We start from the raw sequence: 22,048 nt of genomic DNA, 5'->3' as shown, positions 1-22,048 counted from the left end.
AGCCCTGTGAAGAGAAAGGATATTTAAGTCTGTGAATTTGATGTACACTCCATGTAGCTATTGGTACATTTCAAAGTACCTCCAGGACAGGCAAGTAGCACTAGGAGAAGTGAAGTGTCCAAGATTATGGCTACACCTTCAATCCAGTGGTTCTTATTTTGACTGACTGAAGTGTTAGATTTCTGAGCAGCATTCTTTTGAAGATAGAGTTTGCAAAGCAGATGATAAGGGAAACACTCTTCATTTATTCTTAATAGAATATGGTAATCCCCATATCATCTGAGCTTGAAAGATTTTTAAATCTAGATCAAAGATTATCTCCCTCCTCTTGAAAACTCTTTTAATAAAATACCCTTCAGTGTTACAAGCATTACATTCTTGGCTTTGATTGTGGGTACAAGTGCAAAACAGTCAGAGAAAGCTTCTGCTTTTGCAATAAAATTTTGTTAAATAACTTTGCTTATGAGGCTGTTAAAGTCTCATATGATACATTTCTTTTAGAAACAGTTTCCAAAAGAATTAATTCTCTCTTAAAAATAGGTAAGCTTGCTTCTGTCGCATAATGAAAATTATGTATCCCACTGAACGTCCCTTTACATTTTGGCTGCTTTGGAAGCTCAGAACCTAATGTAGTCCTGTATTCTGGTTACCATGTTTCTTTCCTCTTCCTTAAAGGGTTTTGATAGTATACCTATTTGAACCACCCTGTATGTCTTTTTATCATAAACAGGCTGGGCATTAATAATTAATGAACCCTAATAGATAAACCAATAATGAAATTTAAAAATTGATGAACGCCTTGAAAAGTACTACAACTCAGGAGAATTATATAATCCAGGATAATCTGTTTATGCTCAGGTCTCTTGTTTTGTATCATCAGTTATTGGAAAACAGACAAGTTTCAGGCCATATGCAAAATAAATCTCCAGGGAGCTCAAAGAGATTCTATTTTAAGTTCATACACTAAAATTCATGTATTTTATATGATTCTTATATCTGGAGTATACTTTTTTATCAGACACAATTCTATTATGCTTCAGTGGGTTCCTTTGGCTTCAAGATGAAGAACAAATCTTAAGTATGGCTGACATGACCTCTCATGTTCTATCTTACTCTTTTTTTTTTTATGTTTTATTTATTTCTAGGAGAGAGAGAGAGAGACAGCATAGGCAGGGGAGGATCAGAGAGAGAGGGAGTCACAGACTGAAACAGGCACCAGGCTCTGAGCTGGCAGTCAGCACAGAGCCCGATGCAGGGCTCGAACCCACGAACCGCGAGATCATGACCGAAGCAAAAGTCGGACGCTTAACCGACTAAGCCACCCAGGCGCCCCCTATCTTACTGTTATCTCTGACACTCATTTCCTTCAGATTCACCTGTCCCCAACTCCCAAAGTAGGGATGTTTCCCTATTACAAACTCTCCGTTCAGCACACCTCTACTTTCAGCACTCGTTACAGATTATATTACTATCCCTTTGTGTGCTTTTCTGATTCATATCTAAATTCCCAAAGAAATTTTAAATCTCATATCGGCCTTGACTAGTAGTAGTGTATCTTCAGCACCTATCACAATGCTTAACAAGTCTATATGCTCAATAAATATATCTTGACTAAATTAATGAAATTTTATATGTGCTTCTCTGTCCATAGTGGGTTGAAAGAAGAAAATTATGGAAGAGATCAGCCCCCCAAACAATCACAAAAACAGCAGTTTGGTAAGATAAAAGGAGGGGGAAAAAAGACTAAAAAGTGGACAGAAGAGTCTAGAGGCAAATTGTCTTAATAATCATTGGGCTTTAAGATGCTTTTAATAGTCTTTAATAGCATCATTATATTACAGTATGGTATAATAATAGAAGTCATCAAGGAATGGTTTGGTTTTTATCTATGATTAAGATAAGAGAGAAATTGGTAATTCATCTTTGAAATACTTTAATCTGGTATTTCTTTAAAGATTTTCCCATCTTCTGGAGGTGAGTTTCAGTTATTAAGAAAATAGAATCATTTGCATTCCTCGTCACACCTCCTAACTACATGGATAAATGGAATGCTCTCCAACCTCATGTTAGGATAAATAACCCTGCATTCTAATAGTCCTCTTTTGCTCAGTTTTATAATCGCAAGAAAATTATTTTTAAATTCCCTTAATATTTATATTCGTAACAAAAGGATGGTTATGTAATGTCTCACAAAAATGCTGCTGACAATGAGGGTACTCTGTGTTGAATGTAAACCAAATTTTGCCTCATGTTGCCTGCACAAAGCAAAAGAAGTTTCCACTTGAATTCTAAATTGAAGATGACCTTGTGCTTTTTTGAGAAAGGCTGGCAGCTGAGGTCACTGGAGTGTATTATGATGGACAGTGCAGTGCGGTGCATGGCTCGGAGGCATGTCCATTGTGTGGATTACAGCCAAACAGAAAGAATTAGACAGCTCAGAGCATTCTAACATTTCATTTGAAAATAATGGTGAAGATCATGGGCAGCCACCATTACAATTTTCATGAAAGAGCAGCAGCATTCAATAATTCCATCACTTCAGACAGGCATCTGGCTATTCTCAGTCGAATACTATGGGCCTGGCACATTCTGTATCAGTTTCTGTGACACTCAGAGAAAGCAGCATTTCTGCTTCAGCAGGAGGCAAATCCCATCTACCCTGTGTTGTATGTAGTTCTATCTTACACGATGAAACTCATTGCTTTAAATTGACCAAATCATTGAAAGTGATACAAGGAAAGAGAAAATGCAGAACCTTAACATAGCACTCTTAGAATGTAAATACTTAGCCACTCCAAATCATCTACCTTCCTCGGGTCAACTTACTATTTAGAAAGCTTAAAATCAGTTTCAAAACAAAATATCTACAATTCCTTCTCTAATAATGACACAAACAAAACATTTTAAAAGAAATCTAATCTGTTGTCAATGGTTCCAAATGAGCCTCCTAAATTACTTCTGAAATAGTGATATTTAAGTAGAATATTTTGATTGATAGAGGCTTATTTTTAAATTCTGCTTTCTTCAGAAGCAGATTAACGCTTCTTTCAGGAGCACAAAAAATATGTTTGAGATTTAAAAGCAGGTGGAAAAACTCACACTTCTGATTAAAAGGGGAACTGCTTCTAATCCTGTGCTTTCCACTCTGTTTGGGAATCTTCTATATTTAGTGGGGGGAGGGGGAACAAATCGTGTCACTTCTACAGTATTTAATGACAAAAAAGTTGTCACTTACCATTAAAATTGACAGCCCGGATGTAACCAAGTAGCTCTTTCCCATCCACGGTACTCATTCGTGGGCAGAGACCAGTGTATCCAGGGCAGAGATCTTTGTGCATATTGTGCAGGGCATAAGCCATGGAATATACTGCATCGATTACAAATTGGACCTTTCCTTCCTGTTCATAAGATGAATCCCTTGCAATTCGCTCCAGCCCTGCAAAATAAGAAAGAAAACTGGTATTAGATTCGCTAAAAGCTGGAATGAGGACTAAGATTTCCACATTTGAGGCACACTTAATGAGACAAAACTATTTGATTTTACTCCCAATTATTTTAATCCTATACTTACTGAATCAGGCTTTTAAACTGGGTATTGAATTTTTTATTTGGAAAGAACAGAAACTATTCCATTAGCAACAAAAAGATATTAACTAAATAAAAAACATACAGTTTCATTATCTTTATTTCCACCTTATTGAGCTCTATTACATTTTACATTCTAATAATTACATAACATTTTGGTAGTGACTTGATCTTTTAAATAAAATGTGTACACTTTATTCTTTTCATCTACTTCAATTCTAGAATCACCATTTTATTAGTGTCTCAAAGTAAGGTCTTTTCCCCCCTCCCATATCTATTCTTGTTTTGAATGTGCTTTATTTAGGATCCCTTTTTGTATATATTAAATCACAGTATTTCCTTATGTGAACCAGCTATCTTTAATAGAATCATTTGACTTTCTTTCTTTCTTGAACTCAATTCAAGAAGAAATGACTACTACAATAAGGTTAGTTAAACACCTATTACCTCATAGAGTAAACTTTTATTCTCTCCTATTTTCTCTCCTTTTTCCTTCTTAGCAACTTTCAAGTATACAATACAGTATTGTTAACCATAGTCACTATGCTGTACATTAAATCCTCACCAATTTCTTATTTTAATTTTCTGTTAAAATGATGTAGAACTCTCAAAATGACTGTCACTTAGAATAACCGTACCTGTGTTTGGACATATTTAAGGCTGAGAATTAACTATGGGAATTAGCTTTAGCTTGGTGTTTATCATTTAATGTTTAATAAAAGCATACATTTAAAATGGAAGATAAATTCAATTTTAAAATCAGATAATGTATAATTAATTATAATCCAACACTCTCATTTTGAAGATGAAGAAACTGAGACTCATGGAGGAGAAGAAATTCACTTCGGGCACAGAGGACAGATATGAAAGCCTTCCCAGGTCTCAGACTTGGAGCCTAATATTTGTTCATTCCCCAGAAAAGTACAGTGGATGGCAAGAATGTGCACAAGAAAAAAATTACAGAAATGATATTGAGGTCAGAACCAAAAAGGATCTCCTAGACTTCCACGCTCTAGCAAACTTTACACATCCAGTAACACTTGAAGAGACCTAAAGCAAACACTTAAACTTTCCCATGGAGGTCACTTAGTAACCTTCAAAAAATAAGCAGTCTTTAAATTTGACAAATATTTTTCTTCAGACTAATTAGTCAGCTGAATTAAAATGGCTGTTTTATATTTGGGTTTTTATTTATCATTTATGGTTATTTATTTATTTTGAAAGAGAGAGCATGAGTGGGGAGGGGCAGCGAAAGAGGAAGTGAGAGAATCCCAATCAGGTTCTCTGCTGTCACCACAGAGCCTGACACAGAGCTCCATGTGGGGTTTGAACTCACAACCACTAACCATGAGATCATGACCTGAGCTAAAATTAAGAGCCAACTTAACCAACTGAGCTGCCCAGACACCCCTATATTTGGGTTTTTGTATCTGATAAGACCGCTGACTTTCTTTCAGATAAATGTGGCAGTCAATTTCTTTATTCTATTTATCTAATCACTGAACATCTTTTATTCTGGTCTCAATCCCTTGTTACATGCTGGTCCTTTAGATGCTGTTGGTTGGTTCTCTATTCTGTGCAGTCTATCATAATGCTGAATTATGCTCCTCTTTTTTGGACAAGTCTGTTCAGATTTTTTTGATGGCTCAATTTTCATTCCCTAAGATTGACTCCCCTTTTTCTTTCCAACCTCATAATCCATTCATTTTCAACACCTTCAACTATTACTATTTCTATGGTTTAGACATACATATACTAGAATCCAAATGGTTGGTTTTAGAGTCTAAAACATTGATCAATTTACAGTAATCAATTTAATTCACAATAGAATCTAGCAGTCTGATAAACTAGTTTTCTAGGATTTTCCTGTCACCTAACTGCTAGCCCACATTTCCAATTGACTATCATATTTCTATGTAGTCTGTTTCTATGTCAAACTCAATAGATCTAAAACCAGCCTATCATTATAGGGAATTACATCATTTCCCAAAAACCTCCAATTGAGGATTATATAAGTTTGGGAGCAGTGAGGAAAGATAAGTTCTCACAAAGAGCACATACACAGTGCCAAAAGGTATATTGATTCCTTCAACCTGCATTAGCTGGTTGGTAATGCAGGTATGGGAGCATTGTCTTCTCCCCATCTTTGTGTGGCACTTTGTCTCCTGTGTCCTAGGACAGCACTGCTATGTCCAGAATGTCATTAAGTGACCTATGAAACCAGCCCTTTTAGCTTCTGCCAAAAATTTCTCTCCCATAGTTTTAACCACAAAGTAGACAATTCATAAATAAATATTGAAGAATGGTCACAGCAACCAAAAAGATGCCGTTGTTTCTTTAAAGATCTTATCTGGTGACTGACCATTCTGGTTAGTCCAGGATTGAGGTTAGCCTCACGAAATAGGACCAAACCCTAGATAGTCTTGTGCAGACCAGCATGGTTGCTTATGAAAAAAAGAGGCAAAATGACACAGAAACTTAATGATTCAAGACTGAAATAACTACTTTGAGGCTAGGTCCTTAGGTTTACAAGAAGATCCCAATTTCATTCATTTTGCATCACTAAATTTAATAACTGGAAATGAAGACTATGCATCCAGAGCAGTTGTTCAATTCTTGATTATCTTCTGATGTACAGATTCCTCAGGGTCACACCCAGATTTACCGAATCAGCATCTCCCAATGTGGGTACATGACATGACAAATCTGTAATTTCCAAACACAGACATCTAGCTGACTTAGTTCAAGCTGCAAAAACAATACCAAAGACCAGGTGGCTTGTAAACAACAGAATTTATTTCTCATAGTTCTTGAGGCTGGAATTTCAGACTCAGGGTAACAGCATGGTTGGATTCTGGTGAAGGGTGTCTTTTGGGTTGCAGGTAGCCATTTTCCATATTCTTATGCTATCCTTACATGAAAGAGAGCAGACTTCCGGTGATTTTTTTTTTTTTTTTTTTTGAGAGAGAGCCCACATGTGAGCAAGCAAATGGGGTAGGTGCAGAGAGAGATGGAAAGAGAATAATAAGCAGGCTCCATGTTCAGCCTAATGCAGGGCTCAATCTCTTGATGCTGAGATCATGATCTGAGTCAAAATCAACAGTGTGGCTCAACCAACTGAGCCACAACACACCCCTCTGATGGCTTCTTTTAAGGGCACTAATCTCATTCGTGAGAGCTATTTCTTTAAAACTTCATCTAGTCCTAATTACCACCCAAAGGCCCCACATTCTAAGACCATGATATTAGGGGGTAGAATTTCAACATATAAATTTGGAAGGGACACATTCAGTCTGTAACATTAAATTTCTAGGTTATGTTTTTTTGTAATTCTGCTCTGTAAATCTCTCTGCTACACACACACACACACACACACACACACACACACACACACTCTTCTGTGAATATTATTGTTTGTTTTTGTGATTTTGTTTTCTTTCATGTACTTTAAAGAAAAGAGAATTTCTTTATCTCTATTGCCACTGGGTGGAGTATGAACAGCAGGCATAGAAATGGCAGAAATGCCCAAGCCAAACTGATTCAAAGAAAGAAATGGCCATGAGAACATTAAAGAATTTGGAAAATTTTCACAACCCGTGGAATATATATAAGAGCAGGTTGTATATGAAAGTTTTATATTTTTAAATTTACTCTATCCCAAAGTGTTCTAGATTTAACATATTATGATTTTATTTTAAAGCTACTGCAATCTTACTACCAATTTACAAAGATTTCTCAACATTCAATAATTGGGATAAAGTTATATACAATACTTTCCTGATAAATTTTAATGGAGATGTCCTAATTTAATAGACCTATTCTTTCTTGATTTTTCCTAAAACAATTTCAACTTCATACATAATGGATTTATAATTAATTCTCAAATGCCATACATATTATGAAAGGGACATATTTAAATTTGCACTTGTCAAACTATCTATCCTTAACTAGTTATAAACTCTTAGTAGTATGGGTGGAGATTAAATATATCCAACTTTGCACTTTTTAAAAGTTCAGAAGGCTGTCTAGCGACTCTTGTCAAGGGAGTCAATGGACATTATAAGACTCCATAAATCAATGTGAGCATATGGTGACAAACTAAATGATTGAACATTATCACCATTTCTAAATATTAAAAGAAATAATTTTATTTATTTCTAGTCCATTTAGACAATGCATTTTTCTATTCCCTAACATTTCAATTTCATTATGACACTTAAAGATTTTACAAGACCTGGACTTTGCTCCTTACATCCTATATTTGCTTTCTTTATTCATCTAAAAGAGGAGCTTAAGAGGCTGACAGTGACTCATCAACTTAATTGGCTGTAAAGTTTCAGTATGCTATAGTTTTCTAAAGTTAGCATTAATGTATTGCTATCAAGTGATAATATTGTCAAAGGCTATATGTCAGCCATCTATTTAAAACACTGACTGTAAAGTTGTGATGTGTTTTAGTGTATAGCTTAAAATTAACAGTATATAGCAAAGTGTTTGCATGGTGGGAGATGAAATCAGAGTCATAAATTTTATAGCAAGATTGTTTTATTTTTTCATTAATGAAATCTAAAACATCTGATTGTATCTCATGTTCCTGGACAACAGAATAAGTCTTTATTGGTCTAAGCAGTACCACATGTATGTCAGTTAAGGTCTTTTAAACATCATGGTGTGTCTTCTTGGTTTTGAAAAGGCAAGTCTGCTCACGTTTGCAAAGTGTGTACATATAACAATGTGAGTTCCTAAGATGAGCTTGACATGAATTTTAAATTCTTTGACTGACAGATAGTTGTTGAGCTTTGTTTTCTAAAATTTCTCATTTCACAGGATATGGTTTAGTTTTATAGATTGACATTAGAGTCATTTGCATTTTCCTGAAAATATGTTAATATAATGATGATCCAATAAACTGATCAAGTCAATGAAGAAAAAAAGGAAGTCCTCTCAGTTGTTTTATTCCTGAGAAACCAAATATCCAATTGATTGATCTTTTACTACAGTCCTAGCAGAAATAATCCCACATTCTAAACTTGCAGATTAAAAAGTATTTATTTAGTTTCTCCTTTGACTTCTTCTTAAGTATGCAGCAACTATTTTAAAGAATTAACTTACTTTCTTGCAGTTAATGTAGAGAGGAAGCCAGGAGGAAAGAAGAGAATCTGTAAGCTGCTAAGAACACATTTATGCACCTAGGACCAGATTTAAAAGTCATTCTGAATTCCACAACAACTCCACCTGCCTTGCCACTTGATGCACCAGAGAAAAGACTGTCATGTCCTACATCAAGCTTTCCCAATACCTCACATGTATCTACTAACTGCACAGTGGGTGACTGAAATCAGTGAACCACACCAGGGACAATCAGTGAGAACCAGAAAGAACGGCACTGCACACTCAACAGGAGTCACTATCAAGTCAGCCAACACAAGACACCTTTTGCTGAATTTAAACTGATTTGGTTTCAAGGATACAATGGGGGAAGGATGGGAAAGAAACACAAGTATATTCAATTATACAGGAATATCTCTAAAGCAGTAGGATATGCAGAAGAAGTATGTGCAGCCCCCAGACTGAAGAAGATGAGAACATGGGTCCCATGGTGAGGCAGAAAACAAACTGACTGAGAGAGGAAGCTGGCTACGGAGAAAGATGACTGGCCAGTGAGGCAGACCTAAATTTGAATTCCAGCTAACATGGCTCAAGGCAAGTAGCCTTGGGCACATTCCTGAACTTTACTAAGCCTGGGCCTTCAGCTGGGAAAGTTGCCCTAGGGACCTCTGTGATGGGACACCCCATCTTTCCAGCTTCATCTGCCTCTCCCAGCTCTACTGTAGGTCCTTGAATATAACATGATTCTCCCACCTCTGGACTTCCTTAGATGTTCACTCTAACTCTCTTCACTCCTTTCTGGATGCCTCTTTCTCAGCCTCCAAGTTTCAGGTAAGCTGTCAAATCAAGTTAGGCTAGAACACTTATATTTACTTTTTTTAAAAAAAATATAGCATACCAGATCAGATCCTATAGTATCTTGAATGCCATTCTTAAATACTGAATATTGTTCAGCCGGAAACAGAGAGCCATGACCAATATTTAAAATGTTTCTGGGAGTATGTGTATAGTAAATTGAAGCAAATGTAATTTGAAGGTAGACATACAATCTGGGAGCCAGGGCAGATATAAGTTGAAACAGTAGGGGAAAAAAGAATGAAAGAAAATATATTTCAGATGTCAAACTGACAGTATTTGGGCACCTGATTAAATATGGGAGTAAGGGCTGAAGGCAATCAACAACCCAAGGGTTTTAAGGCTAGGTAGTAGAACATTGGCAGCATTAACAGAATTTGGAAAATCAGGTTAACAAGAAGGTTTGTTTCTGACAGTTCTCCAACTGTATCAAGACCTCAGTTAAAATAACTGATTTTTAATATTCTGTAGTATTTATTATATCCTCTAACAGAGTATAGAGACTGTATATAAATTTGTTGAATCATTTAAAGAGCAAAAGGTCCAAATGCTTACAGTAATCATGTAACACTAATATGGCTGATCATTTATTTATGACATTGTAAGAATTTAAGCTGCTTTGGAGTAAAGTATCATTTGCAGCTCTATCTTAATACCAATGGCCTGAGAAGTCAAAGACCTGCAATCTGTTTCTAAGAGAATGACACAGCTGATTTTGTGTCTTTAGTGAAGTTGTGATCTTTCTGCATTTGTTTACTTCTCAGTAGAAATTAGATGACTGAACAAGATAATCAATCAGGGTCCCTTCAGTTCTAAAATTCTGGATTCTAGGGCATGTTCTTTTATTTGTTTCTTCCTTACACTCACTAAGATCACTGGAAGATTACATAATGGTATGAGTGAACAAATACCAGTAAAAATCATCCAAAACAGTTTGGAAAATCTAGTAACTGGGTTCCCACTGAGACCTGGAAATTCTACACTAACAAAATACCAAATGTCATCCTGGATTTCTTTTCCTGTATTGTCAGTCTGGTTAATTGAGTCACTACATTTTCATTCCTCCTAGACTTGAGTTATATATCAAATCTGGTTCCTCATGAATGAAAAAAGTATCAGTTCTCTTTTTCTTTTGATCCAATGGTTAAAGAAATCAGTTATGAAAAATAAGGTCTGAATAGTAAAAGGACACAAATAATTAAGATGGACAGGATCTTTCACAAATAGCATCTCATTCATCCTAAATTATTATTACTCCTTTTTTTAATAGATAAAGGAACTACACCTCAAAAAGCTGAATAATTTACCCAAGATCACACAGTTATGGCAGTAAGTGGTAGTCAAGTCTGACTCAAAATCCTGGTCATTTACTGTTACACCTTTTCCTCTGTGAAATTTTGTTTCTTCCAACTAGGGCTTAACTTTCATTTCTCTGAACCACTGCTTAACTGCTAGCCATTAGACCCATGATTGACTTGTCTCCTATGTTAAGTAGCAGGTAGTGGTTGTGTGAGTGTGTGTATGTGTGAACCTTTAAAGAGTAGTGAACAGGAATTAAAGAATAATATAAAATAATATATACTTTTACAGAAATACTAATAAATATTAACAAATGACAATATTTATATTAAAATATACCAAAAGGGGAAATACATTTCTATAACATTATTTTTCTGAAGTACAAAAAATCCATCTTGCTTGTAGAGCTCAGCAGTACACAGGAGATAAAACTGGCATAATACGGCTGAAATTCATAAGCAAGATGAGTAGATATTTGTGGTGAAAATCAAAGCTAATAAAACATAAATTAATATAAAAATTAATAGAATACTTTAGCTTTGGAAGGTAAGAGTCTACACGTGTGGATATGTCTGTCAGATTTCTCCAAGAACGTAACATCAAGCTCAAAAAAGAATTCCACACCTAAGATTCTGCTTTGTACATTCTGCAGCAGCCTTTGTCAAGGACCATTATAAACAGATGTATTGGACTAATGAACTAATTTGAACCAATACCTTATCTATTTACAAATGGCACAGAAAATGAGAAGATAAGAGTCCTCTGCTGAAAGTCACTTGCTCTTTATTTCTTCTGTAATTTAAATATAGTCCCAAGAACTGAAGGCTCTTAGTTGCCTGAGGACACATCTGAGACACTTGTAAATCAACCCCTGAAGAGTGCTCCAGAAGCCAACAATGGCTTCTCTCCTTTGTGTGCCTGGCAGGAAATGGAAAGTGCTTCAGGCAGATGCCAGGTGTCCCCTTCAGGTGTTAAATTTTCCATGCAATGCCCTAGGGTTTTTAAAACACTGAAAAACCTAAGGTAAGAGGCAAGTAAGATTAAGAGTGTATCTTCAGGCAAAACAACCAGTTTTTTTTAAATGCTCAGAAGAAGAAATTATTTCATAGATATATCCCTAAGTCCCCAAACAAAGAAAAGGCATTTGATTAAATTCAGATAGTTGCATTTCTCTACATAATTATCTTAGATCCTGCATATAAGAAACAAATTTTGATTCAAGAGTGTACAAGACTATTGACAGAGTTAACTCAATAGTTAATGGCAGAGTTTCTCCCTTTAAAACATATTAAAGCTCCCCCATAGAAGAATCCAACTTTCTCTCCATAACTGCCCGTTAGCAGATAGGACTTGTAATGCCTTCTCCCACCCCAAAATATGTTATAGTCATTGCAGACCTTATAATGTGGCTTAGAATTTGCCTTAAAATTTTTTTTTCTGATTTCAAAACCTAATCAGTATTAGTAGAAATGTGAGGAAAAAGTATAATGAAGAAAATAAAGAATATCCATTAGCCCACCATGTTAACCACCATTTGCATAGTGATCTATTTTCTTACAGGATTTCTCCATTTTCCCCCTTTATTTTTAAAAATTAGAAAATTCTGTGTATATATTTATAATATGCTATATTCACTTCACCTATAGTGAGAATTATCCAATACTGTAGGAAAGCATGGTTTTGATACTTGCATTGGAGTTCATTCCCAATTGATTCAGGTTTTTGCATTTAACTATTTTCTGATACCTCAGTGTGATATTTGGTGCAAAGTAGGGATCTAACATTGTTTTCCAAATTATGAACCAATTCTTGCACAATATTTATTTATTTATTTATTTTAGGTCAATGTCTTGTTTTTCTTTTTGTTTTATTTAGTTTTGATTTATTTATTTATTTACAAATAGTTTATTGTTAAGTTGGTTTCCATATAATACCCAGTGCTCATCCCCACAAGTGCCCTCCTCCATGCCCATCACCCCCCAACACACACCCATCAGTCCTCAGTTTGTTCTCAGCATTCAAGAGTCTCTCATGGCTTGCCTCTCTCCCTCTTTCCCACTATTTCCTCCCTTCTTCTCCCCCATGGTCCTCTGTTAAGTTCCTCCTAATCCTCCTATACGTGCAAACATATGATATCTGTCCTTCTCTGCCTGACTTATTTTGCTCAGCATAACACCCTCAAGGTCCATCCATGTTGCTACACATGGCCAGATTTCATTTTTCCTCATTGCCATGTAGTATTCCATCGTATAGATAAACCACATCTTCTTGCCTATGCATCAGCACTCCTATATCCCTTGGGTAAATTTCTAGTAGTCTTGCACAATATTTATTGAATGAATATTCTTTTCCCCATTAATTTATAATGTCACTCTTAACACATATCAAACTCTTACACAGTCTTATATATATGGCTTGAATTTCTGCCCCAGGCCACTTGTCTCTTATCATGCCAACACAGTACTACCTTTTCTACAATGACTGTAATTTTATAATAAGCTCTACCATCTGTTCATACAAGTTCTATCAATACTCTTTTTTTTTTTTAATTCTTGATAGTTCTCACAAATAAACTTAGAATTATTTAAGCTATTTCCAAAACCTGGAGCTTTTGTTAGAATTATATTGATTTTTAAAATTAGTTGCAGAAGACTTGAAATAGCTGCAATATTAAGCATTCCATTTGGGAACACAGGCTCTCCATTTATTCACATCTCTGTTGGAATCCTATGTCACTCATGCATTTCTTTTTAAGACTCCTCAATATTTTGTGTTTTCTAGCTTTATGAAATAAGTTTTTTCATTTTATTTTTAACTGATTAATCTTGGTATAGTTAATAAATTTCAATTCATTCTTAATGCTCAACATTTTCTTCTCCCCTTATTTAAACTCTATACTGGGGCACCTAGGTGGCTCAGTTAGTTGGGCGTCTGACTTTGGCTCAGGTCATGACCTCATGGTTTGTGATTTGAGCCCTGCATTGGGCTCTGTGCTAACAACTCAGAGCCTGGAGCCTCTGTTGGATTCCATGTCTCCCTCTCTGTCTGCCCCTCCCCCACTCATGATATCTCTATCTTTCATAAATAAATAAACTTAAAAAAANCTGCTCACGCTCTCTCTCTCTCTCTCTCTCTCCCCTAGAAATAAATAAAAAAAAAATTAAAAAAAAATTTTAATGAAAAAAATAAACTCTATGCAACATAGAAGGCCCAGATTAAATCCCATCTCTTGTAAAGAAATATAAGAAAAATATAAAAAAGCATGGGTGCTGAGATCAACAGAACAAGACTTGAGATCCTTCCTGAATCTCCTATTCTTTACTCATAAAATGGGAATTTATACCTATGTTACATGGTTGTTGTAAGAATTAAGTAAGAAAATGCAGGGCATCTAGATCATTATATAGTGAATAAACATCATTATTTGTTCTGTGGGGCTATAAAATACTTAAGCTTCTATAACATGTAATACTTTTCCAATGACACAAACAAAAGAAATCCCAACATAAACCCAGGATATATATTCATATACTCATTCAATAAATATGAAAGAGGTAATTTAATTCAATGATTAGCAACAACCACCATGCAGTCAATCTTCCTGGGTTCAAATCAATACTACTATGTATTAGTTATGGGACTTTAAGTCTCTAATCTCTTATGCCTCAGTTTCCTTATCTGTAAAATGGGAATAATAAGTATCTCTCCTGTAGGATTGTTGTCATAATTGAGTTAATTGTATAAGACAGTCTGAAGAGTGTGTTGAAAACAGTAAGTACTATATAAGAGGATGTTCTTACTATTACCTTTCTTTATTATCATCATTCAGTAAGCTTGTGTGATATATTAAGCACTGAGTTGAGTTGGATACAACAGTAAACTAAAACTCATCTCATCCCTGATATCATGGAGTGACACTTTGGGCTAAGATCCAATAGAAAAACAGTTGTGAATTAGGGGATAAAGCAAAGTAGGGGGAGCACAAGAGGCAGGGTGACAGTAATGGCAAAGGCCTAGTGATAAAAGGGGCAGAAGAGTATGAGGGGCTGCAATAACACCCAAGAGGCTGGAGATGGGCAGGAGTATGGCACAGATGAGGCCTGAGAGGCAGGTGGAGCAGATTAAGGGACTCTGCAGGCTTCTTGGAGTCCATTTGTCTTCTTCCTACACACAGTAGGAGGCCATTGGAAAGTGAAATAATTGGGTTTCCAGTTTAAAAAGAGCACTTGATCAGAAGACAGGAAGGAAGAAAGAGCAGCCAGGGTGGGCTGGTTGGGAGGTTATTTCATAATCTGAACAAGGGCATATGGTGGCATGGGCTAAGGTGATGATGAAGATGGAGAAATATAAATGCATTTGAAACATTAGAAGACATAATTAACAGGATTTAGATGGAGCGGTGTTGCCAAGAGTGACTTCCAGGTTTCTGGCTTATGTATCTGGGCAGACCCTGCTGCTCAATGAGACCAACAACTAGGCCAGAAATATATTGTCCCACCAGATAATCGCATATTTGCCTAATGGGTGATGAACATGGTATATCTGCTCCTGTTAGGCCAGGGAAACCCCACTAGACTGCACCTGCAAACTCTGTCTATTACCTAAGTGCTACAGGAATGTAGCTGACCTGATTTGTGGCATTTGTAACTCCAGGTCAGGGTTCCACCTCTAATGTTCATTATTTCTGTTATTACTTACAATCTCCCTAGGATGTGAACAACAACCCAGGGACTGGGGGAAGATGTGGCACAGGAATTGTTTCCAAGACTATTTTACTAGTCAGCAACTGGCTTCAGCCATTCCATCTGTGAGCTGTTAATAATATTCTATCAAACATTCTCTTTGGAACAAAAAGCTGAACAGTCAATAAGACAGTCTGCATTAAGCACACACATAGGAAAACAAAACTTTCCCCCTTTCCACTCTAGTTCCATCTTCCCACTCCCCTACTCTCTCACTCTTCTTAAAATTTTGTCAACAATGAAATAATGCCACTATAAGAACACATATGAGACCCTAAATCTTGCCATTAATAAAATAGGAATGCTCATACTAAAACAACCTTAAAAATGATCCTATCTGCTATTTTCACACTTCATGACATGCCCTATCAGTGGTTTTAAAATCACTGTAGTGGATCACTACAAACAGCATATTTTAAAAATAAATAAAACAGAAATTAGTGCATTGTATATAGTAACGGGAAGTGTTGTTTCTTGAAACTGTCATTTCAGTTGCAAGGCATGTGTGCTTGCGGTTACCATATACAATAAATCACTAGTCTGGAGTGCGATCAAAGAGTTTGAAACTCAATGACCTAGTCCAGTCTTATTTTACAAATGTTGAAACTGAGGAACATGGAGGGATTTTTCCAGGTCTTTCCATATCATGAAGAGGCACAGCTAGAAACAGAACCCAACCGCCGAATTCCACAATTATTTCCTTGATACCACATTGCCTTTTTCAGCTGCATTTTCTCTCTCTTTGTAACTAAGTTCCATTGAGGATAAGTAAACCTTGAAGGTATCCCAAAGTGGATTTGTCCATGAGGAATTAAAAGCCTTGAAAGAAATTAATTAAATTAATTATGAGAAGAAGTGAATAACAAGAAGGTGTGAGTTATGGTAAGGCCGTCTTATGCCAGCATAGAAAGGTTTATCAGTGAAAACCAACAGCATTCAAAGAACCATGGTTTTTGGCTGAAAATGTGAAAAATAGAAAAGCAAAGGGCTTTATAACAGGGACTTCAATTTAAAAAATAAAACCAGAAGATGCATATTCTTTAAACGAAAATGTTAAGCGTATCTGTGTGTAATACTGGAGCACCCAGATGAAAAAGGAAAACAATCATTGCCTCTGTGCAGTGTGGTCAATCCTCTGGGTGACTGACTGGGTCTTTCACTTTTCTTCCCAATTTTAAGGGTCATAGCACAGGCGTGGGTATAATGCCAGTGGCTGATTAAAGCAGGTCACAATCTGTCTGGGAGAGTTTCTGTGCCATCCTTCATAGGGACAGGGACCAGACAAGATGACCTCTCTTGTTGCCTTCCAATTAATTCAATCAGCCTCTGTTTCTATCAGACATCTTTGCGGATGCAGACCGTCCACTCATTTCAAGTCTTCCCCAGGAATCAGTAAACACAGAGGCTGCAGACTGCATTTAGTGAATCAGCAGGATTCATTTTTCGGTCATCATTTTTGATTTACAACCTGTATCTAAATATCATTTTCTCTCTCAATCATCTGAAACCTCATGAAGGACAGGGGCTAGATCTTCCTCCTCTGAGTACCCGCTGGGCCTAGCATGGTGTCCAAATCTGTCTTAGCTTAACATCAATGTTTGTTAAGAAAATCTGAACTGAGTTTCATTCCAAAGAAGGGCATATCCGTAAAATAATCCCAATTAGCTGTGCATAAAGCCACCATCCCTTTCCTCTAATATTTTGTGAAGTGCCACTCTAGGAAACTATATGGAATATAATAAAGTACAACTGGGAAAACTTTTGTCAAATAAACAAAAGCTATGCCTTCTATTTTTATGTTCAAATAAATGTACATAAAAGGTAGATATCGGTAAGGGTGTTTTGCTTCTTGCTTCTCTCCACATGGGCTGGTAGAATAATTTCCATAATAGAGGAAACAGACCATCTGAGACTAACTGCATCAGACAGTGTTAAAACAACAGATCCAAGATGAGGTAAGTACACATTTCAAATCCCTCATAAATCAGGAACCTGTGGCTGTATTTCATCACTCCCTAAACAATAAAATATCAGTATTTATTAAGTAGAGCTTCTATACACTGTCGCCTAAGATTTTAAAAAATTGTAGCTTTTGACTAGGAACTTACCTTACAATGGAAAAGGAGTAGATCTGTTTGACAAGTATTTATTTCTTTTAAATCTAACTAATAGAAACTGTGATGTCCTTCAGCATTACATATAAACTAAATTATCACTCTTGATTTAGTGTGAGTCCTATCTAGACCTAAAAAAACTTTCAAGACAGAAGTGGAATTCTGGCCCTGTAAGGAACAAATTAACCACCAAGGGTCTGTTCTGGCCACAAGCCCTGGTTTCACCTTGAAAGATGGAGCATGATCTTTTGGAGTCTCTCATTACTACTCCTGTGTACAAATGCCAAAAACAAATTTTTTTGAAAATATTTTCTTCTTTAAATCTTGAATACATGCAAATGCAAAAAAGAATTGAAAATATTTTCATCTTTAAACTTTTATTGCATGCTCTGAATATCAAAACACATTTTGTGAGAAAAATTATAAATAGAAATTTGATATATTTAGAACCAATGTGAAAATCATAGCCTGAGATGCCCTTTAAATTTAGTTCTAACAAATCTGCTTTTTGGATTCTGTTCTCAGTGGTTTATTTTTACTCCCCAAATTATGTTACTACCATCAAGGACTTGGATAGAAACAGGGAGCTATGATAAAGGAAACATTTAGACATAATGGCTCAAGTGTACAAATGTTCATAAACAGTCTTCTTTTTAGAAGCGGAGAGGAAGAGACCTAACATTTATCATTTCTATTATGAGCCAACCACCATACTAGACAAATTGGATATGTTCTTACATAATTCTTGCAATAACTCTATGAGGCAAGTAATATTATTCCCATTGTTTTTTTTCAATACTTATTTGAAAAAAATAAATTTATTTTTTATTTAAAATATTTATTTTTTCAAAAATAATTTATTATTTTTATTCAAAAATAAAGCTGAGTCTCAAGCTTAAAAGACCTTCCCATTGTTATAGATATAGTAAGTTGTAAAGCCAACACTCCTAACTGTGTCTTGCTTTACAATCTTATTTAAGCTGTCTTGCTTTTCCATTACAACTCAGGTCTAAACAATAAAGAATGTGCCCAGGTACAACATTATGAATTTCGATTAAGATATTGGATCTGTTGCCAGATCCTTGGATAGACCTATCTCATTTAACGTGACTGCTCTAAGCTCCTGGTAAATATCTGACCTTTGACTTTTTACGACAGTCCTGGGCGTTCATCTTCTGTATGAAGTAGCCATTTTTAATATGTGAGTTTTCTGATATTCTTTGAATCAAATACTTTTAGGAATGAGACAGACTCAAATGGGAGCCATTTGGTAAACGACCCTCTCTTTCAGAGCCAACCTTCTTAGAAGAGTCTTTCTGCTTCTACTCTCTCATTGCCATTCACATCTTGACTTCTATTTGTCTTCTAGCCCAACCACACATCAAGGCTCTCTGGGCAGAGACCATTGGGTGTACCTCAATACTAATTCACCACTTTTTCCACAGTATTAGAACTCATAATTTTTAGCAGGCATGTGGCTGACTGGAATAGACTTAATTTTCCAAAAAGAAGTGCCAATAGGATTGTAAACAAATGTATAGGGTGGCAACTTTCAAGAACCTTTCTTAGAAGACATGGACATGAACCCTTTATCTCTATCATTTTCATCCTTTGGTCCATCTGGCCACTTAAAAGGTAAATGTGGTATCAGGAGTTCTACCTGCCTTCTGGAACCAGGAAAAACATCCTAGAGATAACAGAGTAGTATTAAAAGCATAGGGTCCTGAGGCCTGAGTAAAGCAGAGCCATTGCACTATTCCTGGACAGCCTCCTCTGGATTTTATCATACAGAAAAATAAAGTTCTGTCTTGTTTAAACAAGTGCTATTTTCCCTCTCTGTTACTTATAGCTGGACATAATCCTAAATGATATACAACCATGATCTCTTTGTGTCTAAACTCAAGGGCAGTAACCCAGTCACCACATTTTGAATTTTGATTATATCAGTCTTTATGCGGTAGTATGAAACAGTAGAAAAAATACGAAATTTATGATAGAAATCCCTCTACTTACTAGCTCCGTTAACTACAGCAAATGAGTTAACCTCTCTTGGTCCCAGCGTCTATATTGGTAAATAAGGAGGAAATGACCTCCTACCTCAGAGCATTGTTATAAGCAGTCAACCAAATGAAAGCTACAATTTGTGTCTCCTTTTACAGATGCATGTAATTCAGGATTACAGATTTTACACCTTTGACTTTAAAATACCTTTCAACGGAGGTACACCTTTTGTAGTTTCACCTACTCACTGAATTAATGAATACTCTGACATTCTTCGAATAAATCAATTGTCGTTTATGAAATAAACAAGGGAAAAACTCTGAAGTCATCCTCCTCTTTGTGGTTTTTAAAATAATCTCTGTATCCTATATGATTTTAAGACAATGTCATTAACGGTCCACAAGAGCAGCACCAGTTTATTTTCATTTGTCATTTTATTTCCATGAGCCTGGCAACATCTCAGTAAATGCTGGTGTCCTCTATCCACTTTTCCATGCCAGTCATTCCTGTAGCAATGGGTCTTTTCCATGGCCATGAAAAGTTATGATTAAATTTAGTCCCCACCTCTATGAGCCACTTCTGGTGGCAGCCTCTTGTCCTTTGCTTTCTAAGTACAAACTTAGAGCCAATTATGTTCCTTGATAAAAACTAATTATTCCATTCTACACTCATATAGCCTAATAATAAATACAACAAACAAATGGACTCAAGAGCTCTCTAAAGTTATTATAATTAACATGTATAGGCTTTGTCAATCAACTGGATATGTTGGTCTAATTTAGATCAGATTAACCTGACCAAGTGTTTTTGATCTGCATATCTGTTTTTCATTCTTTTTCTCAGTTAGGTTCACAGAGTAGTTTTCACTACTGTATCTTTTTCATTTTGCAAATGCTATTTTGCTCACACTGTTGTCTCTTTCTGATCCCATCCATAGTTAGGATTCTACCAAATTATGAGAGAGACTAAGTTAGTATCCAGTGCCCATCCCTCTGCAGTTCTAGATCATTTTTTTCCTTTAAATAACCATCCTTTCCCCTCATCCCTATCCAACAAGTGCCCAGGATGAGCAGGATAAATTGTTTTCAAAGAGATATTAAATGGTTGATAATGTTCAAGGTGTTCTATGTTGCATCAACTTTGTTTACATGCCTTCATTTCTTGAATGTAAATCATCAGTAGGTTGTAGGTAGGAAACAATCAGCCAATTTAGATGACCATTTATTTCAATTATCTCAATGAAGATCCTCTTCTCAGATTTCCAGGAGTCAAGAAAAATAGTGGACGGAGTAATAATAACTCTGACCAAATTCTAGTACTCTTTTTTGATTTGATACACATTTGAAATTAAAGGTGTAAGTACATTTAACGTAAAAAAATTCCCTACATATTAGTTTATTAATAAAAATTCTACCTTTCTTCAGAAGTAAAAATTCACTATTACAAAAGAAGTACAGAAAAAAATATCAAGTCAATTACTTTTCCTACTAAACTATTGAAAGAAATGCCTTTAGAGATATTTTATTCCTCTTATAGTTACAAAATGATAAATAAACATTTCCATTCTCTTTGATCAATTTTCCAAGTGATATCTTCTTTACTAGTTTACTATTTATTGTTTTTGCTCTTTTTTAACTTCTGCATAATCATCCCTGGCTTTTACATGCTGTGGAACATACTTGTGTGTTTTAATAAGTTGGTAGATATCTTAGTTCTATTTTTGGATATTTGATCTCTTCTGATTTTGTAAATTATCATACCCCAAATATGCAGCTTCTTCAACTGAGGTAAATTCTACTGAAATATAATTTTTAGTAGGTTCATTAATTTTCAGACAAATTTCTAAACTTTTTATTTTGCTATCAATTTCATTCTCTTAGACAAAAGATGTCAGCTGAAAATCAAATGAAATTGACTAAGAATGAGAGAGAAATCTTGATCTAGTTCTTTGTATTTGAAAGTATGAGATTAGAAAATGCATTTGCTCTATTTACTTTCTTCAGTGAATCTTTGGTCAAATATATAAAAAGGAGCAAAAGTCATCTGAAAAGTGCATAATTTTTCTATCATTCAAAAATCTCTTTCAAGACCAGGTGCATTCAGGGTGACTATCCTATGCACTACTTGGTATTTACCTAAAGGATACAAAAATACTGATTCAAAGGGGTACATGCACCCCAAAGATTATAGCAGCATTATCAACAACAGCAAAATTATGGAAAGAGCCCAAATGTCCATTGACTAATGAATGGACAAAGAAGATGTAATGTGTACACAAACACACATACATATATATATGTGTGTGTGTGTATATATATATATATAAATATATATATATAATTA

The 22,048-nt window shown here is 35.5% G+C and overlaps 1 protein-coding gene across 3 annotated transcripts in view; it reads right to left on the bottom strand.

Annotated features, from left to right (window-relative positions):
• GRM8 (glutamate metabotropic receptor 8) overlaps positions 1 to 22,048 on the bottom strand; it is a 739,885-nt gene that overhangs the window by 274,431 nt on the left and 443,406 nt on the right. For all 3 annotated transcript variants that reach the window (XM_077770781.1, XM_077770780.1, XM_077770782.1), the window contains one exon: positions 3,236 to 3,436. In XM_077770781.1, coding sequence (XP_077626907.1) covers positions 3,236 to 3,436 — 201 coding nt within the window. The remainder of the gene's footprint in view (positions 1 to 3,235; positions 3,437 to 22,048) is intronic.

This window comes from Crocuta crocuta, unplaced genomic scaffold (assembly GCF_008692635.1).
Source record: "Crocuta crocuta isolate KB4526 unplaced genomic scaffold, BGI_CrCroc_1.0 scaffold266, whole genome shotgun sequence".
NCBI lineage: Eukaryota > Metazoa > Chordata > Mammalia > Carnivora > Hyaenidae > Crocuta > Crocuta crocuta.
The sequence above is the reverse complement of the archived record's forward strand: the minus strand, read 5'-3'. Positions and strand labels throughout refer to the sequence as shown.